The following is a 19,279-nucleotide window of genomic DNA, read 5'->3' as shown; positions in this document are numbered from 1 at the left end:
TTCTACCTCAGTAAAGACAGTACAGGCAGTACTTCTACCTCAGTAAAGACAGTACAGGCAGCACTTCTACCTCAGTAAAGACAGTAAAGACAGTACTTCTACCTCAGTAAAGACAGTACAGGCAGTACTTGTACTTCAGTAAACACAGTACTTGTTCCTCCACTCTGCTGGCTCTAACTCTACGTGACTCCCAGCAGCTCCTCAGCTATGATGTCCCAAGATCTGAGTATTTGTACTTTTACCCAAGATCTGAGTACTTCTCAAGTACTTTAACTTCAGTACTGACAGTACTTCCTCCACCTCTCCGTGCCTCCCGCAGCTTCTCACCTCTGATGTCCCTCGCCAGGCTCCGGTACACCGGGGAGAAGGCGATGCAGTGGCCGCACCATGACGCGTAGAACTCGGTCAGCACGGCGGCGGTAGAGTTCACCAGAACCGGCTCCACGTTCTGCGGACTGAGCACGAAGATCTGGTCCGAGGGGGTGTAGAGTCCCGCGTGCACCGGGGAGCAGAGCACGAGCAGGCAGCAGCACCACCGGGAGATCTGGACCATCTCTCCGGGGAACCGGGACGTGGCACGGCCGCCAAGCCGCGCCATCTTCCCGTTAGAAGCTGCAGGAAACCGGGGGAGAAGTGTTCACCTCCTCCGTGTCACAGAACCACACACACGGTAACACACAACTTCTTTTGTTTTTTCTGAGTCTGTTTCCCTTTTCGGTGACCCAGCTGAATGGGTCCTCCCCCTTTAACAACACACACCTCCCTTATTAGAGCACACACACACACACACACACACACACACACACACACACACACACACACACACACACACACACACACACACACACACACACACACACACACACACACACACACACACACACACACACACACACACACACACACACACACACACACACACACACACACACACACACACACACACACACACACACACACACACACACACACAGGGGGGTCACTTGTTTCTTTACTTATAATAAAATAAAAACAAATAATAAATTAATGTTATTTACATGCAACATCCTAGCTATTTGTTATAGTAACTTTATTTTATATTATATGTGTATTCCTGTATTTCAATGCGCCTAGCTTTTAGCTTCTTAAAAATAAATCTTAACATTCATGTTGTTTTGTAAGAAAATAGCAATTACAGGTATTTCAATGTCTTGTTCACCTGATTATACCATGTTGTTCGTACAAGAAAAAATACATATGACAAATAATAATTGTACATAAAGCTATTAGTTTATTGTGAATATCTCAATGCCGGTAGGGTTAAATAATAATTATAATACATAGCTAATTGTCGTTTGATATGATCTGAATGTTGTGTGTACATGTTAATACAAAAAACCCCTCCAGACGAAAAGCAGAATGAAGTCAGCGTTCCTTTAGAAACAATGAAAGCTTTATTTACAAGTTCATTTAGTTACCAAATATATAATTTGCACATATTTGCAAAGTAAACAGTGTGTATCTTACAACAGGTTACAGTAACAGACAGAATATTTACACCCATCAAAGAATTGTACAAGTCTTCAAGTGCACTTCGCGCGCACTCGCAAAACATTATTATAAATATTAATTAACATTTCATAACAGACCGGTGTTCATTTGATAATCAAAGAATTTGTGCCTTTTTTTTTTATTAAACTCCATTAAAGGTTTTTTTCTGAATCTACAGCAGAAGTGTGATCTGATTGGTCCACACAAACAGGACCGAGTACTGCATAGATACACCGAGACCCCCCCCATTTACAATCAGTTCAACAGGACCATCCTACGGGGGGCTGGCATTAAAGCGTTTGAGGAACATACAGACGGAGAGGTCGCCGTCACATGGTTTTGGTCTTTTTCTACATTCTAGTCTGTTCACCAGCTCAGAGGGTCCAGAACATGTCGAGTACCCCGACGTTTTATGTTAGAAATGTATAGAAGGGGTCACAGCACATAGAAAGTGCCGGATGCTAACTAATTAGCATAGGTTGTGTTATTAAGCATTAGTTACAATTAAAGCCTATGTGGACAATAGTTTGAGCAAGTTATGTTCTGAGTTATGAGGATGTTTTGAAGTCCATTTCTGACATTTTCAGGATTAAAAAATGATAGTTTTAACCAGATTACGCCCATATGTGTACTCTGAGGAATGCATTTGATACATTCTGGGTCGATTTGAAGGATTTAGGGGACTCTGGATCATCTGGATGTGATAATGTTCATCTTGTGCTTTCTATATCCAACACCACTCATGGTAGTCAACTCACAGAAAGCACAAATATGGATACTTTCTAGTTAAAACTGTAATTTCTGATCCTGAAAATGTCAGAAATGGACTCGGCATCCTCAATAACCTCCAAAACAACTCCAAATCGGCCAAGCCATTTCTTAAATAATGTCTGCATTAATGCTAATTGTGCAAACTTCCCAACATGTGCAGGTTCGTCCGGCAGTTCCTATGTGCTGGAGACCCTACTCTACATTTATAACATAACACTTTGGGGTCTTCAACATCTCCAGGTTCACTAAGCTGGAAACTAGACTACGATATCATTTACAGTTTGAACAAACACTTCAGTAACTCTTAAAACATCGACGGTAGAAAAAGACAGTCAGGTTAAGGTCACTTAAGCAGCAGGACTCAAATAAGCCCTTGGACTCAAAGTGTGTGTGTGTGTGTGTGTGTCAACAATCTAGTTCCTGATAGTTAAAGTCAACACAATGACTCAACTGTGTCTATATGCACAGATGCCAGGGAGACGTGGCTCAGTGACAGTGAGTCAGCCATTTAGTTAGAAATAGGAAGTTTGATATAAGGCAGAAACTGAGGAGTTGGCAAAGCGGTGAGAATGGGAGAATACATTCAAAGGAAAACAGGTCCATAGTTTGTACTCCAAACGAGAGGCACTTGAACTGAAGGTAGACGTTCTGACGGCTGGTCGATGCATTAAACCATGTTCTCTGGGCAGATGTTCACCAGAGCGACTGATGAGGAAACAAAGAGGTTTTTTATCAGTAGGACGAGTAAAGATACAATCCAGCATTCCAGATCTGTCCTGTGATGCGATTCGAAAAAGATACGTCGGTGTTTGTGTCCCACTTTCATACTATATACCTCGTATTTAGTGCTTTACATACACAAAACGCAGAATACGTATATTACATTCCAATATATATCAGCTAAAGTATGTTATGTAATGTAATATACTTATTCTGAGTTTTCTGCATTTAAAAACACCAGCATGGAAACTGAAATGACTCGATATTTGGAAGTGCTTGCCCCGAAACACATTTGTAATTATAATAACGTCATAAAAAAGGCAAATAATTAAAGAGGCCCTATTTCTGCTCTGATTGGTTAGCTGGACCGGCTTTGTTGTGATTGGTCAACGTGCTTAGAGATGTCCCGCCCCTTAGCGCTAGCCAATAGGAGTGCGAGTGTTACGAAGGGATGTGTTCAGGAAACCCCCAACAGGGACAATAGGGCCTCTTAAACAACCTTTTCTTCATTTGGCTTCCTGTACGAGACGTTTTCTAGAACAGGTGGATGTGTAGGAGGAAAGTGGGACACGATTAGAGTCACACAGAACTATTGAAACAGCTTCGTCCCCTCTTTAATCAGGTCTTCTTTAAACGTCCTATTTCATATATTGCTGTGTTCACATTCACGTTTGTGCTTTTTTTACAATTTCATTAGATATTGTTGTCAAGATAATTTACAATTCAACCTGAATCCTCCAATCGAACCAATACATAACGTAACTATGGAGGAAAAGTGTTCCTCGTTGAATACCGTCTGTTTGAGATCTCCTGCAGCACATTGGATTTCAAATGTATAAAGTGAAAGTGCTGACAATCTTTTTTTTTTATAAATAGCCGAATCAGTTCAAGCCAAAATGAGGAGAAACACGTCCAATTAAGCATTTTCTAGTACCTCAAAACCAGTAAAAAGTCTCAAACAATCGAGAAGTAAAGACGGCTGTAACGTCCGAGTCTTATAGAGATCATATTTTAATTTAATTGACTCTTTAATAAAAAGATTCTGGATGTAAAAACCCTGTAATCACAGTTTCAACTCGTCAAGGAGTACACCGTATATTCTCTGCTACTCTATTACAATTTGTGAATCCATATATACAGTATTTATATATATTTATAGTTACTTACAGATTCAACACAACCTACTTTAGTTCCAGGTGGTTTTATATCACCCGCCCCTTTGGAACGGTCCGTTTAGCAGCATTGATGGACGTTACATACGGTGTACAAATGGTACAGTCCATCAAATGGTACAGTCCATCAAAAATGGTACAATCCATCAAATGGTACAGTCCATCAAAATGGTACAGTCCATCAAATGGTACAGTCCATCAAAATGGTACAGTCCATCAAATGGTACAGTCCATCAAATGGTACAGTCCATCAAATGGTACAGTCCATCAAATGGTACAGTCCATCAAAATGGTACAGTCCATCAGAAACATTTTCTTATTCTCCAGCCGGCGCTCGAAAAAAGGAGGCGAGACGAAGTGTGTGTTCAGGTTACAGAAGTGTGTGTGTTATAGATTATTAAAAAAAGTTAGCTGAAGGAAAATCCAGACGTTTATCTGAGAGGTAACGAGGGGTCGAAGGCATCCGAGGGTCGCTGTTGGCACGTCAGCTGGTGGAAGACGGGAAATGGCGGGAAACAGAAAGAGGTTGAAGTTCTTTAAATCAGTCAGGAAGAGGATGGCTGTTGTAGTTCTTAGTCTGTCAGGAGAGGGATGGGGTTGTAGTTCTTAGTCTGTCAGGAGAGGGATGGGGGTTGTAGTTCTTAGTCTGTCAGGAGAGGGATGGGGGTTGTAGTTCTTAGTCTGTCAGGAGAGGGTTGTAGTTCTTAGTCTGTCAGGAGAGGGATGGGGTTGTAGTTCTTAGTCTGTCAGGAGAGGGATGGGGGTTGTAGTTCTTAGTCTGTCAGGAGAGGGTTGTAGTTCTTAGTCTGTCAGGAGAGGGATGGGGTTGTAGTTCTTAGTCTGTCAGGAGAGGGTGGAGCTTGTAGTTCTTAGTCTGTCAGGAGAGGGATGGGAGTTGTAGTTCTTAGTCTGTCAGGAGAGGGATGGGAGTTGTAGTTCTTAGTCTGTCAGGAGAGGGGTGGGGGTTGTAGTTCTTAGTCTGTCAGGAGGAAGATGGAGCTTGTAGTTCTTAGTCTGTCAGGAGAGGGTGGAGCTTGTAGTTCTTAGTCTGTCAGGAGGAAGATGGAGCTTGTAGTTCTTAGTCTGTCAGGAGGAAGATGGAGCTTGTAGTTCTTAGTCTGTCAGGAGGAAGATGGAGCTTGTAGTTCTTAGTCTGTCAGGAGGAAGATGGAGCTTGTAGTTCTTAGTCTGTCAGGAGAGGGTGGAGCTTGTAGTTCTTAGTCTGTCAGGAGGAAGATGGAGCTTGTAGTTCTTAGTCTGTCAGGAGAGGGTGGAGCTTGTAGTTCTTAGTCTGTCAGGAGGAAGATGGAGCTTGGAGTTTCGGGTTGTTTTCTCTCTTGGCCCGCTTGTCGTAGATGAGCGTCAGTGTGTTGGCAGTGTCTTTCAGCAGAGCGTCGAAGATGCTGTCGGCAAGCTGCATCTTCACAAACAGCTCGTCTTCGTCGTAGTTCACCCACTGAGCCTCCTCCTCGTGGAGCTCCTGGACCTGGAGGACACACAGGATTTGATATATTTAATAAAGTAATAAAGACAGTCTATATACAAATCGATCTAAAATGCAGGAACAGAGCCACTTCTTCCTCAGAGGATAGAGAACAGAGCTCACAGTCACACTATAAAGTAGAGAGAATATCCAACTAGTCCCACCCTTAAATTCTCTTAGGCATCATCTAAAAATCCCCACCATTAAACCATAAAACCCTGCAGTCCTTTAATAATTTGCAAATCCACCTTTTGCCCTTCCTGAAATGTCAATCCTAAACAACAACAATCTCTTTTAAACAAATATTGGACTAAAACTACAATGTAACCGAGTAAAAGGCAATCACAGTATAAAACATAATCTATATATATATATGACTTAAATGATTATATGAACATTTGACACGACAAAGAGTTAGATTTTAGCAGCCAAATAGGGCTCATGATAAAGAAGTGGGAACCGATGATTGTGCAGTTTTTGACACATGGACACACTGAGCGGTGGCGAGCCGTCAGGGCCTGAGAAAGAAAGAAATCCTTCGAATCCGCCTGTTCAGTTTCTGTTTGAGTGTGAAGGGTTAAATGAAAGAAGCTCGTCTCTGCGAGGTGAAGCTAGGAGCTGATTGGTTGTCCTGCTGTAAATTCACAGAGGGCCCCGCTATAGCAACTGAACGAGAGAGTAATGTCAAATGACAGTACAATTGACCAATCATATCTTCCCTCTAAATGGGTGGGCTTTATTATCGCGGACTTTATGACAAGTTCCGCCCGCTGTGAAGTCTATGCAAGTGTTATAACAACAACGGGTCAAGCTAGGCGGAAGTAGCTAATTAGCATAAGTTCGTTCAAGTTACAATGATACACTGGAGTGGCAAAGGATGACCCGCCATCAAGTGCTTCATCCAAAAGGACAGGAGGATGGACTTTGTGTTTCAGTGATTTGATCATCAAAGGTAGGCCTAAGTCATTTTCAATGTGGGCCGCCGTGCCGACTTCATTCATTTGTAGTTGTTACTTGGCTGTGGGAGCCCTGTCATGATAGGTGTTTAGATACATGGTGTTGTTTTGTGTGGTAGATCAGGGGTTCCCAACCTTTTTGTGGAGGGGGGCGCACAAAAGCGGTAATTGAAGTTTAAAAGTCTCAAAAAAGCTACAACTACTGTCACAAACTGGATGAATGTGAAGTATTGTGTGAAAGGAGGATGAAAGCGTAATGAAGGAGCACTATTGGAGTGACTTTGATGGTTATTGGACTCGGGATTAATTCATTTGGATTCCCGCTGAATGAAGAAATTAAAGGACGGCGGAAGTGGAAACAATTCACAAAGGGATTAAACTGTTTAAAACACATGCTCAAAGTAAGCCGGATTTTGCCGATGTGTTTATGTGGATTCAAAAGTCGTAAATAATCTACAAAATGTAGGAGACCGATCTGATCGGAGCAACTGACAAATAATCCAACTGAAACCGGCATGGACAATGACTATGTTTTAAAAATACGCTTATCCAGAAAAGCCTGGTTTGGACACTTTACTGGCAGAAGAAACATTTCTATTAAAGAAACAATTATACATTTCTGTCTTTTTATGCCTTTAATAGCTACTAACTTGAATTTTTATTAAAATTAATTAATCAATTATTTTTTATATTTTATTGTAATGTAGAGGCTTTTAGTGACAATCATGTATTGCCTTACAATTATATGTTTTTATAAAAAATAAATAAAAAATAAAAAAAAAATTAAAGAAAGTCTAAATATGATATTTGGCCTCAAATCATCTGAGGCCTGGCGCCCCCCCTGCGATATTTTCGCCCCCCAGGTTGGGAACCACTGTGGTAGAGGGTCGTTGTCGGTTGTCATTGATGTGTTTTGCACCCCGGGCCGTTGTTTTGATATTTCGCTGAAGTATACGCTGTGACGTAATAACTATTTTTTTTTAGGGAAGGGGGGGGTCAGAGGGCCTAGGTATAAAAGTCGCGGCTCGCCACTGAGGTAAAGACTAGCTATCCGAGCTAAGGTATTGTAAAAGAAGATTTAATAAGGAATACATGACCATGATCTGGAGTGTGTTAAACACCTGCTGTACATCTGTTCTGCTGACGTAAAGATGTAACCCTTGATATGAAACACAACAGTTTAACGGTGAGACGTACCAGAATGTGATCGACTCGGTCTCGCTTCTTTTTGCCAAACTTGAGCATCTTCTGCCAGTCGGTCTTCAGGCTGTGATCTTTGCTCAGACCGTACACTTTCAGGACCTCTGCTGAGATGAACTCCTGGAATAAAAACACACAAAGTCATCAGGTGTGTGAAAGGTGTTACTGCATTTACATGTATATCAAGACTAACAAGACTTTATGACTGCAATCCAAGGTGAAGTATCTCTCGAGCAGCTTGGTAACACCTCCAGTTAGTTTGAAGATAACTTTAAGTAGTCAGGGTGTTTCTGTGTCTCTCCGTGTTGGTGTTGGGTGTCCCACCTGGATCTTGTTGAGGTCTCCTGAGCTTTTGACTCTGTGGAAGAAGGAGGATCTGACTCTCCGTGGTTTGACCCACTGAGGCTGATCGGAGCTCGGTTCCTCGTTGTAAATCTCCTGAAGCATCTCCCACGTCAGGTCGAACACCGCCTGGGGAGGACAGAGAGAAAAGGGTGATTAAATATGTAGTATAAACTTAGCAAATGGATTAGGCAAGGCAAGTTTATTTATATAGCATCTTTCAACACAAGGCAATTCAAAGTGCTTTACAACAATGAAAGACATGAAGAGCATTAAGAAATAGTACAACAGAAACATTTGTTTGTTCCAGATGTTTAGTTCAGGGGACAGAAAGCAGAGCAGAAGACCAGGGAGATCTGGATGGTTCATCATGTACAGGGTCTATGCAGGAATCCTGAAGTCAAATGTAAAACCTTTTAAGACCTTTTTTAAGACCCTTTCCAGACATTTTAAGACCTCATCGCAACTTCGAGTTCTAACCGGTTACATTGGCGACACACTTTACCTCACATTGACTATATTGATTGTAAGATAGCACAACTAAACAGAGTGCAGACAGACGACTGAAGCCTCCTCTCCATGAACTTCAACCTCTCTGTGAAGGTCAGGTTTAATGCAGTATGCTGCTTTGTTGCTTCTGTACTCTGTGCTCTTTCATTCCAGTCAAACCATTAGAAACCATTAGAAACCAGTATTTGACCAATAAACAAAACTATTGACAAAACTTTGAGCTATGAAATATATGAAACTTTGGTGAGCTTCAGCGGGGTAATGCCATATAGGAGCTCCCTCACAAATACCCAGGGGTTAAATTGGGCTGGGGCTGTCCGGGGCTAAGCCCGGCTGTTACAGCCGCTGCTACCTTGTGCCCTTAACTCTGGTTGTGTGTAGATGTAAATGAGCTGTGCAGTTCCTCTGCTATCATTGGCCGTCCCGACCTCTCAACATCCGCGGGGATTGGACAGACGTCACCCAATCCCTGCTCGCTTCTGCCACGTCATCCGGGGGAGGAGTATAAAGGCTGGGCACGGACACCATTCGGGAGGCTCTGTATTGTGTGACAGATGCCTCAACCCTCTCATTGTGACAAAGCCTTCGTTCTGTGATTCTGTTAGCAGTGTGTTTTGTGTGCTTCGCTCGACTGCTTAGCAGTGTGTTGTAGCATTTTGTGAGTATTGCTTAGACCCAGGTGATTAGCGCCTGTAGATCAGCATTCTTGTGTGTATTGCTTAGACCCAGGTGATTAGCGCCTGTAGATCAGCATTCTTGTGTGTATTGCTTAGACCCAGGTGATCAGCGCCTGTAGATCAGCATTCTTGTGTGTATTGCTTAGACCCAGGTGATTAGCGCCTGTAGATCAGCATTCTTGTGTGTATTGCTTAGACCCAGGTGATAGGCGCCTGTAGATCAGCATTCTTGTGGGTATTGCTTAGACCCAGGTGGTTAGCGCCTGTAGATCAGCATTCTTGTGGGTATTGCTTAGACCCAGGTGGTTAGCGCCTGTAGATCAGCATTCTTGTGTGTATTGCTTAGACCCAGGTGGTTAGCATCTGTAGACCCGCACCAGCTGTGTTCTTCCACAGTCCGTTTTGTTTATTGTTTTGTTTCCACTTTAGAAGTGAGATTTTCTTTCCTTTTGTATAGCGGGGCAACTCTCTTTTGGAGACCCCTTTTGTTGGATAGTGACAGCTTGACCCGTTGTTGGGCCAAGCTGTTTGTGTAGCCTACATCATTTTACTTACTTGCAGTAACAATTAAACCACCGGTAACGTATACCAATTCCAATCTGGTCGTGTCGTGTCCTTTTGGTCCTACTAGCCCAATTGGGAACGTAACACCGGCACATAGGACGATGCTCATCACCCTCACACATTTATCATATGTTTACAAAAAACGATATATATGTTAAGACTTTTCTCGTTCTTAATATAGACTATATTTAGGGTCGATATGTGTTGACCTTACTTTAAAATAGCAGATCTCTGTGACCGGATATAGTTTGGCTTAGACCCCGGCTCCACGAGGACGCATACAGTAAAACGCATACGCAAAAAAGTCTTCCGTTCACTTCACACGCATTCGATTCATTAACGTGTCCGTTCAGACTAGACCGCTGGAAATGCTGGAAACGCTGTAGTACATATGCCAGGCCTGTAAGTGGCGCTGCTGCCGCCACAAAATACACCAAAAGCAGCGAAGAAGACCCCGGAGCATGGTGGTCATCCCTTCTGTTTATTCTCCGCGGTGGACGGCGTGTTCTCCTGCTGTATATCTCTCAGGTATACAGCAGCTGTATATCTCCCCCCCCCCCCCCCCCCAACAGAGCGGAGCAAGGCAACGAAACTTGTAATAAGAAGCAGCATTTTATGGCACGCTATGCATGGGGCCACCTTGAGGGGGTTTCCCGACATGTTGTTTCAGTAAATTAAAGGGTGTTTCATGTTGTCGTTGCTGTGGACCTTCTTAATACCTTGGAAAATGCCGTTTAATACTTTTTAATACTTTTTAATAGCCTTAATTTTCGCTAAATTGATTTATCAACTTTTAATACTTTTTAAGACCCCGCGGACACCCTGATATAGCATCACTCCGATCCTTTCTGCCCTGCACTGGCTCCCTATCCATCTCAGAACCCAATTCAAGGTATTGGTTTTTACTAGGGACGCTCCGATCGATCGGTCACCGATCGAGATCGGCCGATACTCACTCTCCACCGATCGATCGGTGCTCTCTAAACATGCCGATCGCGAGAGCCGATCGCATGACGTAAAATACATGACACTTTTCTCTGTGTGCGGCAAAACAAGCTCGCCAAAGTGGCTTCACCGGTCTGGCATTATTTTAAGGTGTCCGAAAAAGACAGTAAAATAGTGGTATGCAACGAGTGTGTGAAGCAGAAATCCTGCAGCTCCGCCCGCCGGACCGGTGAGCGGAACACACACTGAGTGTTAGACCTAACTCACTTAGCTATTTGATCTACCTCTGGAACAAGCTAAACTAGTTATACATATATTTATGCTTCACTTTCGGGTCACTCATTACTGGATCAGTGAGCTGCATGAGATACAGACAGGCTGTCAGGAGAGGGAGAGAGAGGGGGAGAGAGAGGGGGAGAGAGAGGGGGAGAGAGAGGGGGAGAGAGCTTCCGCTCATTTCTCCCGTGTTATTCTCCAAAGTGAATGTAAACTTGAATAATGTACATCATTTGAATGTAATAATTAAGTTGATTGTTGTTCGTGGAAGCTCTAGTGAATGAGCCCCATTAACTGAGTTTAAACATCACTTTAAATGGAAGATTTAAAGTGATGTTTAAATCTTCCATTTAGGCCCCGCCCACTCGATCGGATCGGCGATCGGTATTGGCCGATACTGATTCCGGCCCCAAAATTGGCGATCGTAGCATCCCTAGTTTTTACATATAGAGCTGTCCATGGCCAAGCCCCTAGCCTCCATTAACGACCTTATCCACCCTCACAGGACGACCCGGGCCCTGAGGTCCTCTGAGCAAGGCCTCCTAAGGGACACTAATGGCGCGTTTCCACTGCAGCGGGTAGCTCGCTTTAAGCGTGCCGAGCGGGGCCCGTTTTTGGTTGCGTTTCAACTTGGCCTAGTTTTGGCACGGGGCTACTTTTTCACCTTTTTTCTGGCCCGACTAAATCGTGGTTCTAGGGCCAGGAACAACCAGGGCTGAGTCGGGCTGAGTATGCTAAACTAGAGAGAGAATCGCTGGCAGGGGGCTACAACTACAACAAGATGAACATATTTGACCGTGATTTAATTGTAATACACGTTTCAAAATGATGCCGAAGTAACAACATACTGATACCGGTTAGTAAAAACCATGAATTAATGCTTTGACAAGTCTGCAGACAGACAGCAGAGAAACACCTTTTTAAAATGCGTGCTTTCTAAATGGAGCTTGGCTAAGCTAACGTTATATATGCTCCGACCGTCCACACTCACAACAACGGCCTATACCGACATAAATAAACCAGCGACTGTATTCTCCATGACACAGGCAGTCTGTGGTTTGTACTTGTTTAACTTCTGTCTAGTTTCTGAACAGATATGAGGAGCTGTGAGCTCTGAGTGCTAACAGCTAACGGCTGTGTTGTTTTTCTGGGGCTCTCATTGAAGATGACAGTCACGGCTCCGCCTACACTGCGTTACTATAGTAACTGCCCCAGTTCCTAAACTGTAATGGAAGCGTGCAGTGGAAACGCGCCATAAGAGCCTCTGCCTCAATAGAGATTTTTAAGGGGCAGCTAAAGACTCACCTTTTCCGACAGGCCTTTGGGGCGTCAGAGGAGGCGAGTTAGTAGCTGTTTTTCATTGGTGTTTTATCCTATGTTTTACTTGCTGTGTTTTATGCTTTTTTCTACATTTTATGAATTGTGTATTGTGTACTGCAGGGCTATTCAATTGGCGGCCCACGGACCAAATCCGGCCCCGGGGTGATATTTACTGGCCCTTTGAGTATAATGTTAAAAAGTAATCATCAAATTATTATTATTTTTAAGATTTGTATTGAGTGCCTTTATTCCAGAGAGGGTGTTACATTGAGAGATAGAGGGGAAGACATTGCCTGAAAACTTGTGCGGGCTCGGGTTTCGAACCCACCTACTAGCTACTGTAGTGACAAACTGTCCTTTATTGCATCTCTGCGTGAACGGTTAGATAATTTCTCCTAAATTAAATCAAATGATATGATGTTGATGGTTAAATCAGCTTCACATGTCGGCCTACTGAGTTCTGAACTTGCCATTTAGATCTATAAAGGCCTTGGGGCTATGTTGTTTGATTGCATTAAACACAATATATGCGCTCCACTATGCTGTTGTAGTATTTACTGTATCTGAAGCTCTTAATATGATTGCTCATATTTCAAGCCATCTTTTTCCCGGCCCCTTGCTTTGGATCGTTTTCATCAACCGGCCCCATTCCAAACTAATTGAATAGCCCTGGTATACTGTAAAGCACTACATTCATGTTGTGAAGGGTGCTATATAAATAAAGTTTTACTTACTTACCAGAAATGTATTTTGGGCCTAAAGCATTCAATGCTTTATCAACCAGTATCTTTGACCTTTAAACCACTTTTCTAGGCTGTTTAAATTAAACTGAGCCTGAAGCTGCAGGAGACACTCAGGTTGAGTTATCCCATGTTAGGGGAGCATTAAGAGTTACATCATTGTCAAAGTGTCAGGAGTATTTACTTCCTTAAAGGTGTTTTTCGCCTTTAAAGCAAAGCGCTTGACAACAGAGGAAACATCCTGAACTAGAGTCAGTGTGTCGGCAGCAGAGGGACATGTCTGCTATAGCTGGTAGATATTCTTGAAATATCAACGTGCTAATCAGAGAGGAATCTGCTGGATAATGGAAACTGGTCTGGCCTTCGACCTCAGAGTAAGAGCTGCAGTTCAGCTTTTTCCACTGCATGGTACTGAATGGCTCTCTGCTGCTTCACTCACTCTAGTCAATACTGCTGCTGGTTTATAACGCACTGAATGGTTAAGGGCCAAAATACATTTCTGCTCTGCTGCTAACTGATGAACCATCCAGATCTCTCAGGTCTTCTTGCTCTGCTTTCTGTCCCCAGAGAACAGAACTAAACCTGGAGAAGTTCAGTTATTATGCTCCAAATATCTGGAACAAACTCCCAGAAACCTGCAGGTCCGCTCCAACTCTGACTACTTTTAAATCCAGGCTGAAGACTTTTCTTTTTGTCGCTGCTTTTAATTGAACTATTCACATCTTAGACTGCACTGTAACTTTCTTTTATTATCTTAGCTTTTGAATGACTGTTTTTAAATGCCATTTTGTTAATGTCTTTCATTTTTGTAAAGCACTTTGAATTGCCTTGTGTCGAAAGGTGCTATATAAATAAACTTGCCTTGCCTTAAAGGTGACATAGCATGCTTTTCTGGTTAGTACCCGTCCCCTTGTGTTATGAAGGTTTTTCTGCATGTAAACGGTCTGCAGAGTCAAAACCCTCAAAGTGCACCCTGTAGCGAGTAAAACTCTAACACAGAAAATACCTCCCCAAAACGCCTCGTTGGAGAAACGTCACTGTCCATTTGATTCAATGATGTCAACCGTACCCGGAACGAAATGGACCAATCCGTGGAGCCGCTACGTTACGTCCGCGGAGCCGTTACGTTAAGCCCCCGCTGATTGGTCCAAATTGACCAATCCACGGACTTCCTTACACACTCAGTGCAGGCAGCTCTGCTGATCTCTCCTCCCGGGCTGCAGGCTGATAACAGACAGTTGGGATCGCGGCGAAATTCTCTCTGCAGACCCGTTCTCTCTGCAGACCCATTCTCTCTGCAGACCCGTTCTCTCCGCGGACCCATTCTCTCCGCGGACCCGTTCTCTCCGCGGACCCGTTCTCTCCGCGGACCCGTTCTCTCCGCGGACCCGTTCTCTCCGCAGACCCGTTCTCTCCGCAGACCCGTTCTCTCCGCAGACCCGTTCTCTCCGCAGACCCGTTCTCTCCGCAGACCCGTTCTCACCGCAGACCCGTTCTCTCTACAGACCCGTTCTCTCTGCAGACCCATTCTCTCTGCAGACCCATTCTCTCTGCTGACCCATTCTCACTGCAGACCCATTCTCTCTACAGACCCATTCTCTCTGCAGACCCATTCTCTCTGCAGACCCATTCTCTCTGCTGACCCATTCTCACTGCAGACCCATTCTCTCTGCTGACCCATTCTCTCTGCAGACCCATTCTCTCTACAGACCCGTTCTCTCTACAGACCCGTTCTCTCTGCAGACCCGTTCTCACTGCAGACCCATTCTCTCTGCAGACCCATTCTCTCTGCTGACCCATTCTCACTGCAGACCCATTCTCTCTGCTGACCCATTCTCTCTGCAGACCCGTTCTCTCTACAGACCCGTTCTCTCTGCAGACCCGTTCTCTCTGCAGACCCGTTCTCTCTGCAGACCCGTTCTCTCTACAGACCCGTTCTCTCTACAGACCCGTTCTCTCTGCTGACCCATTCTCTCTGCAGACCCATTCTCTCTACAGACCCGTTCTCTCTACAGACCCGTTCTCTCTGCTGACCCATTCTCACTGCAGACCCATTCTCTCTGCTGACCCATTCTCTCTGCTGACCCGTTCTCTCTGCAGACCCGTTCTCTCTACAGACCCGTTCTCTCTGCAGACCCGTTCTCACTGCAGACCCGTTCTCTCTGCAGACCCATTCTCTCTGCAGACCCATTCTCTCTGCAGACCCGTTCTCTCTGCTGACCCATTCTCTCTGCAGACCCGTTCTCTCTACAGACCCGTTCTCTCTGCAGACCCGTTCTCACTGCAGACCCGTTCTCTCTGCTGACCCATTCTCTCTGCAGACCCGTTCTCTCTACAGACCCGTTCTCTCTGCAGACCCGTTCTCACTGCAGACCCGTTCTCACTGCAGACCCGTTCTCTCTGCAGACCCATTCTCTCTGCAGACCCATTCTCTCTGCAGACCCATTCTCTCTGCAGACCCGTTCTCTCTGCAGACCCATTCTCTCTGCAGACCCATTCTCTCTGCAGACCCGTTCTCTCTACAGACCCGTTCTCTCTACAGACCCGTTCTCACTGCAGACCCGTTCTCTCTGCAGACCCATTCTCTCTGCTGACCCATTCTCTCTGCAGACCCGTTCTCTCTACAGACCCGTTCTCACTGCAGACCCGTTCTCTCTGCAGACCCGTTCTCTCTGCAGACCCATTCTCTCTGCAGACCCATTCTCTCTGCAGACCCATTCTCTCTGCAGACCCATTCTCTCTGCAGACCCATTCTCTCTGCAGACCCATTCTCTCTGCTGACCCATTCTCTCTGCTGACCCGTTCTCTCTGCAGACCCGTTCTCTCTGCAGACCCGTTCTCTCTGCAGACCCGTTCTCTCTACAGACCCGTTCTCTCTGCAGACCCGTTCTCTCTGCAGACCCGTTCTCTCTGCAGACCCGTTCTCTCTGCTGACCCATTCTCTCTGCAGACCCGTTCTCTCTGCAGACCCGTTCTCTCTGCAGACCCATTCTCTCTGCAGACCCATTCTCTCTACAGACCCATTCTCTCTGCAGACCCATTCTCTCTGCAGACCCATTCTCTCTGGAGACCCATTCTCTCTGCAGACCCGTTCTCTCTGCAGACCCATTCTCTCTGGAGACCCATTCTCTCTGCAGACCCATTCTCTCTGGAGACCCATTCTCTCTGGAGACCCATTCTCTCTGCAGACCCATTCTCTCTGCAGACCCATTCTCTCTGCAGACCCATTCTCTCTGGAGACCCATTCTCTCTGCAGACCCATTCTCTCTGCAGACCCATTCTCTCTGCAGACCCGTTCTCTCTGCAGTCCCATTCTCTCTGCAGACCCATTCTCTCTGCAGACCCGTTCTCTCTACAGACCCGTTCTCTCTGCAGACCCGTTCTCTCTGCAGACCCATTCTCTCTGGAGACCCATTCTCTCTGCAGACCCGTTCTCTCTGCAGACCCATTCTCTCTGCAGACCCATTCTCTCTGCAGACCCGTTCTCTCTGCAGACCCGTTCTCTCTACAGACCCATTCTCTCTGCAGACCCATTCTCTCTGCGTTTATCAACCTTTTTCTTACTCAATATCAAGCCACACTTATTGTTTTTACTTCGGCTGTGACTTTGTGTGTCAGGGTTCATACACTTTTTCACAATGATTTTCAATGACTTCTCAATGACCTTTACCTAATTTTCCATGTCCAAAAAAAATGACCACTGAAAATGGTTTATTTGAACATGGAACAGGAAAATAAGGTCTGCATATGAAACATGTTGTGCCTATCTAAAACAAATCAAATAGTAGGCTTACTAGCTTCTACACGCTAAAGCAACTGTAGTCAGGGATGCAAAGTCATCAGGTATGAAAAAGGTGACAAGGATCCGAGCCCCCGACCCCACGGAATATCGGCTTTAAAATAAAATGAGGAATAACAGGATGTTAGCAGTCAGAACAACTAAAGCAGCAGTGTTAATAATAACAGAAACGCTAAAGAGTCACATCTAATAGAAATATATAAAAGCATTTATTTTAATTGTGTAGCAGTCAGTTTATAATTCTGGCAGCACTGTTGAGCATTTTGAAAATGTATTTTCATGCCTCTGTGCAAGGCTTAGTCTTTCTATCTTTATAGCCACTGGTGTAAAGTAACTAAGTTCATAAACTCAACACACTTTTTAGTGTCAGGATGGAACCGTTGTCTTTTTCCTCTGCAAACAATCTACCTACGGGTACAAATAAATAACCTGAACCTGAAGGTACATGGTGTACTTCGACTCCACTACAGTTCAGAGGTACATGGTGTACTTCGACTCCACTACAGTTCAGAGGTACATGGTGTACTTCTACTCACTACAGTTCAGAGGTACATGGTGTACTTCTACTCCTCTACAGTTCAGAGGTACATGGTGTACTTCTACTCCACTACAGTTCAGAGGTACATGGTGTACTTCTACTCCACTACAGTTCAGAGGTACATGGTGTACTTCTACTCCACTACAGTTCAGAGGTACATGGTGTACTTCTACTCCACTACAGTTCAGAGGTACATGGTGTACTTCTACTCCTCTACTGTTCAGAGGTACATGGTGTACTTCGACTCCACTACAGTTCAGAGGTACATGGTGTACTTCTACTCCTCTACAGTTCAGAGGTACATGGTGTACTTCTACTCCTCTACAGTTCAGAGGTACATGGTGTACTTCGACTCCACTACAGTTCAGAGGTACATGGTGTACTTCTCCTCCACTACATGTATTTAATACCTTTAGTTACTTCACAGATGTGGATGAATGATGTGAAATCTAATCAAGTGTTGAATCAGACTTTAGTTCCACCTGGAGTAAATCCACCAGCTACCCTGCAGTATACAAAGTCCTTCAAACTAGCTGCACCTTCACCAGCTTTGAGAACACTTTCATGATCAATCATTATAAAACATATCATATACACTGAACAAAAATATAAATGCAACACTTTTGTTTTTGCTCCCATTTTTCATGAGATGAACTCAAAGATCTAAAACATTTTCTATATTCACAAAATAACCATTTCTCTCAAATATTGTTCACAAATCTGAAAGAATCTGTGATAGTGAGCACTTCTCCTTTGCCGAGATAATCCATCCCACCTCACAGGTGTGGCATATCAAGATGCTGATTAGACAGCATGGTTATTGCACAGGTGTGCCTTAGGCTGGCCACAATAAAAGGCCACTCTGAAACGTGCAGTTTTGCTTTATTGGGGGGGTCTGGGGGGGTCCGAAAACCAGGCAGTATCTGGTGTGACCACCATTTGCCTCACGCAGTGCAACACATCTCCTTCGCATAGAGTTCATCAGGTTGTTGATTGTGGCCTGTGGAATGTTGGTCCACTCCTCTTCAATGGCTGTGCCAAGTTGCTGGATATTGGCAGAAACTGGAACACGCTGTCGTATACGCCGATCCAGAGCATCCCAAACATGCTCAATGGGTGACATGTCCGGTGAGTATGCTGGCCATGCAATAACCGGGATGTTTTCAGCCTCCAGGAATTGTGTACAGATCCTTGCAACATGGGGCCGTGCATTATCATGCTGCAACATGAGGTGATGGTCGTGGATGAATGGCACAACAATGGGCCTCAGGATCTCGTCACGGTATCTCTGTGCATTCACAATGCCATCAATAAAATGCACCTGTGTTCGTCGTCCATAACCTACGCCTGCCCATACCATAACCCCACCACCACCACGGGCCAATCGATTCACAACATTGACATCAGAAAACATGATTATTGCACAGGTGTGCCTTAGGCTGGCCACAATAAAAGGCCACTCTGAAACGTGCAGTTTTGCTTTATTGGGGGGGTCTGGGGGGGGTCCGAAAACCAGTCAGTATCTGGTGTGAGGGGTAGGGGTAGGGTAATGTTGTGAATCGAGTGGCCTGTGTTCGTCGTCCATAACATACGCCTGCCCATACCATAACCCCACCACCACCATGGGCCACTCGATTCACAACACACAAACCGCTCACCCACACAACGCCACACACGCTGTCTGCCATCTGCCCTGAACAGTGAAAACCGGGATTCATCCGTGAAGAGAACACCTC

General features: G+C 44.7%; 2 protein-coding genes across 2 annotated transcripts in view; both read right to left on the bottom strand.

Moving 5' to 3' along the window:
• The window catches only part of LOC117547177 (sulfhydryl oxidase 1-like), a 65,005-nt gene extending 64,273 nt beyond the window's left edge, over nt 1-732 (bottom strand). The window contains 1 exon segment of the mRNA XM_034217730.1: nt 328-732. Within this exon segment, the coding sequence (XP_034073621.1) occupies nt 328-598 (271 nt within the window). The 5' untranslated portion in view covers nt 599-732.
• Nucleotides 733-1,394: 662 nt separating this feature from the next.
• cep350 (centrosomal protein 350) overlaps nt 1,395-19,279 on the bottom strand; it is a 132,710-nt gene continuing 114,825 nt past the window's right edge. Inside the window, exons 40-42 of the mRNA XM_034217728.1 lie at nt 8,157-8,303; nt 7,830-7,952; nt 1,395-5,679 (exon numbers count right to left, since the gene is read on the bottom strand). Coding sequence (XP_034073619.1) covers nt 5,488-5,679; nt 7,830-7,952; nt 8,157-8,303 — 462 coding nt within the window. The 3' untranslated portion in view covers nt 1,395-5,487. The remainder of the gene's footprint in view (nt 5,680-7,829; nt 7,953-8,156; nt 8,304-19,279) is intronic.

This window comes from Gymnodraco acuticeps, unplaced genomic scaffold, assembly GCF_902827175.1.
Source record: "Gymnodraco acuticeps unplaced genomic scaffold, fGymAcu1.1, whole genome shotgun sequence".
Taxonomy (NCBI): domain Eukaryota; kingdom Metazoa; phylum Chordata; class Actinopteri; order Perciformes; family Bathydraconidae; genus Gymnodraco; species Gymnodraco acuticeps.
The sequence above is the reverse complement of the archived record's forward strand: the minus strand, read 5'-3'. Positions and strand labels throughout refer to the sequence as shown.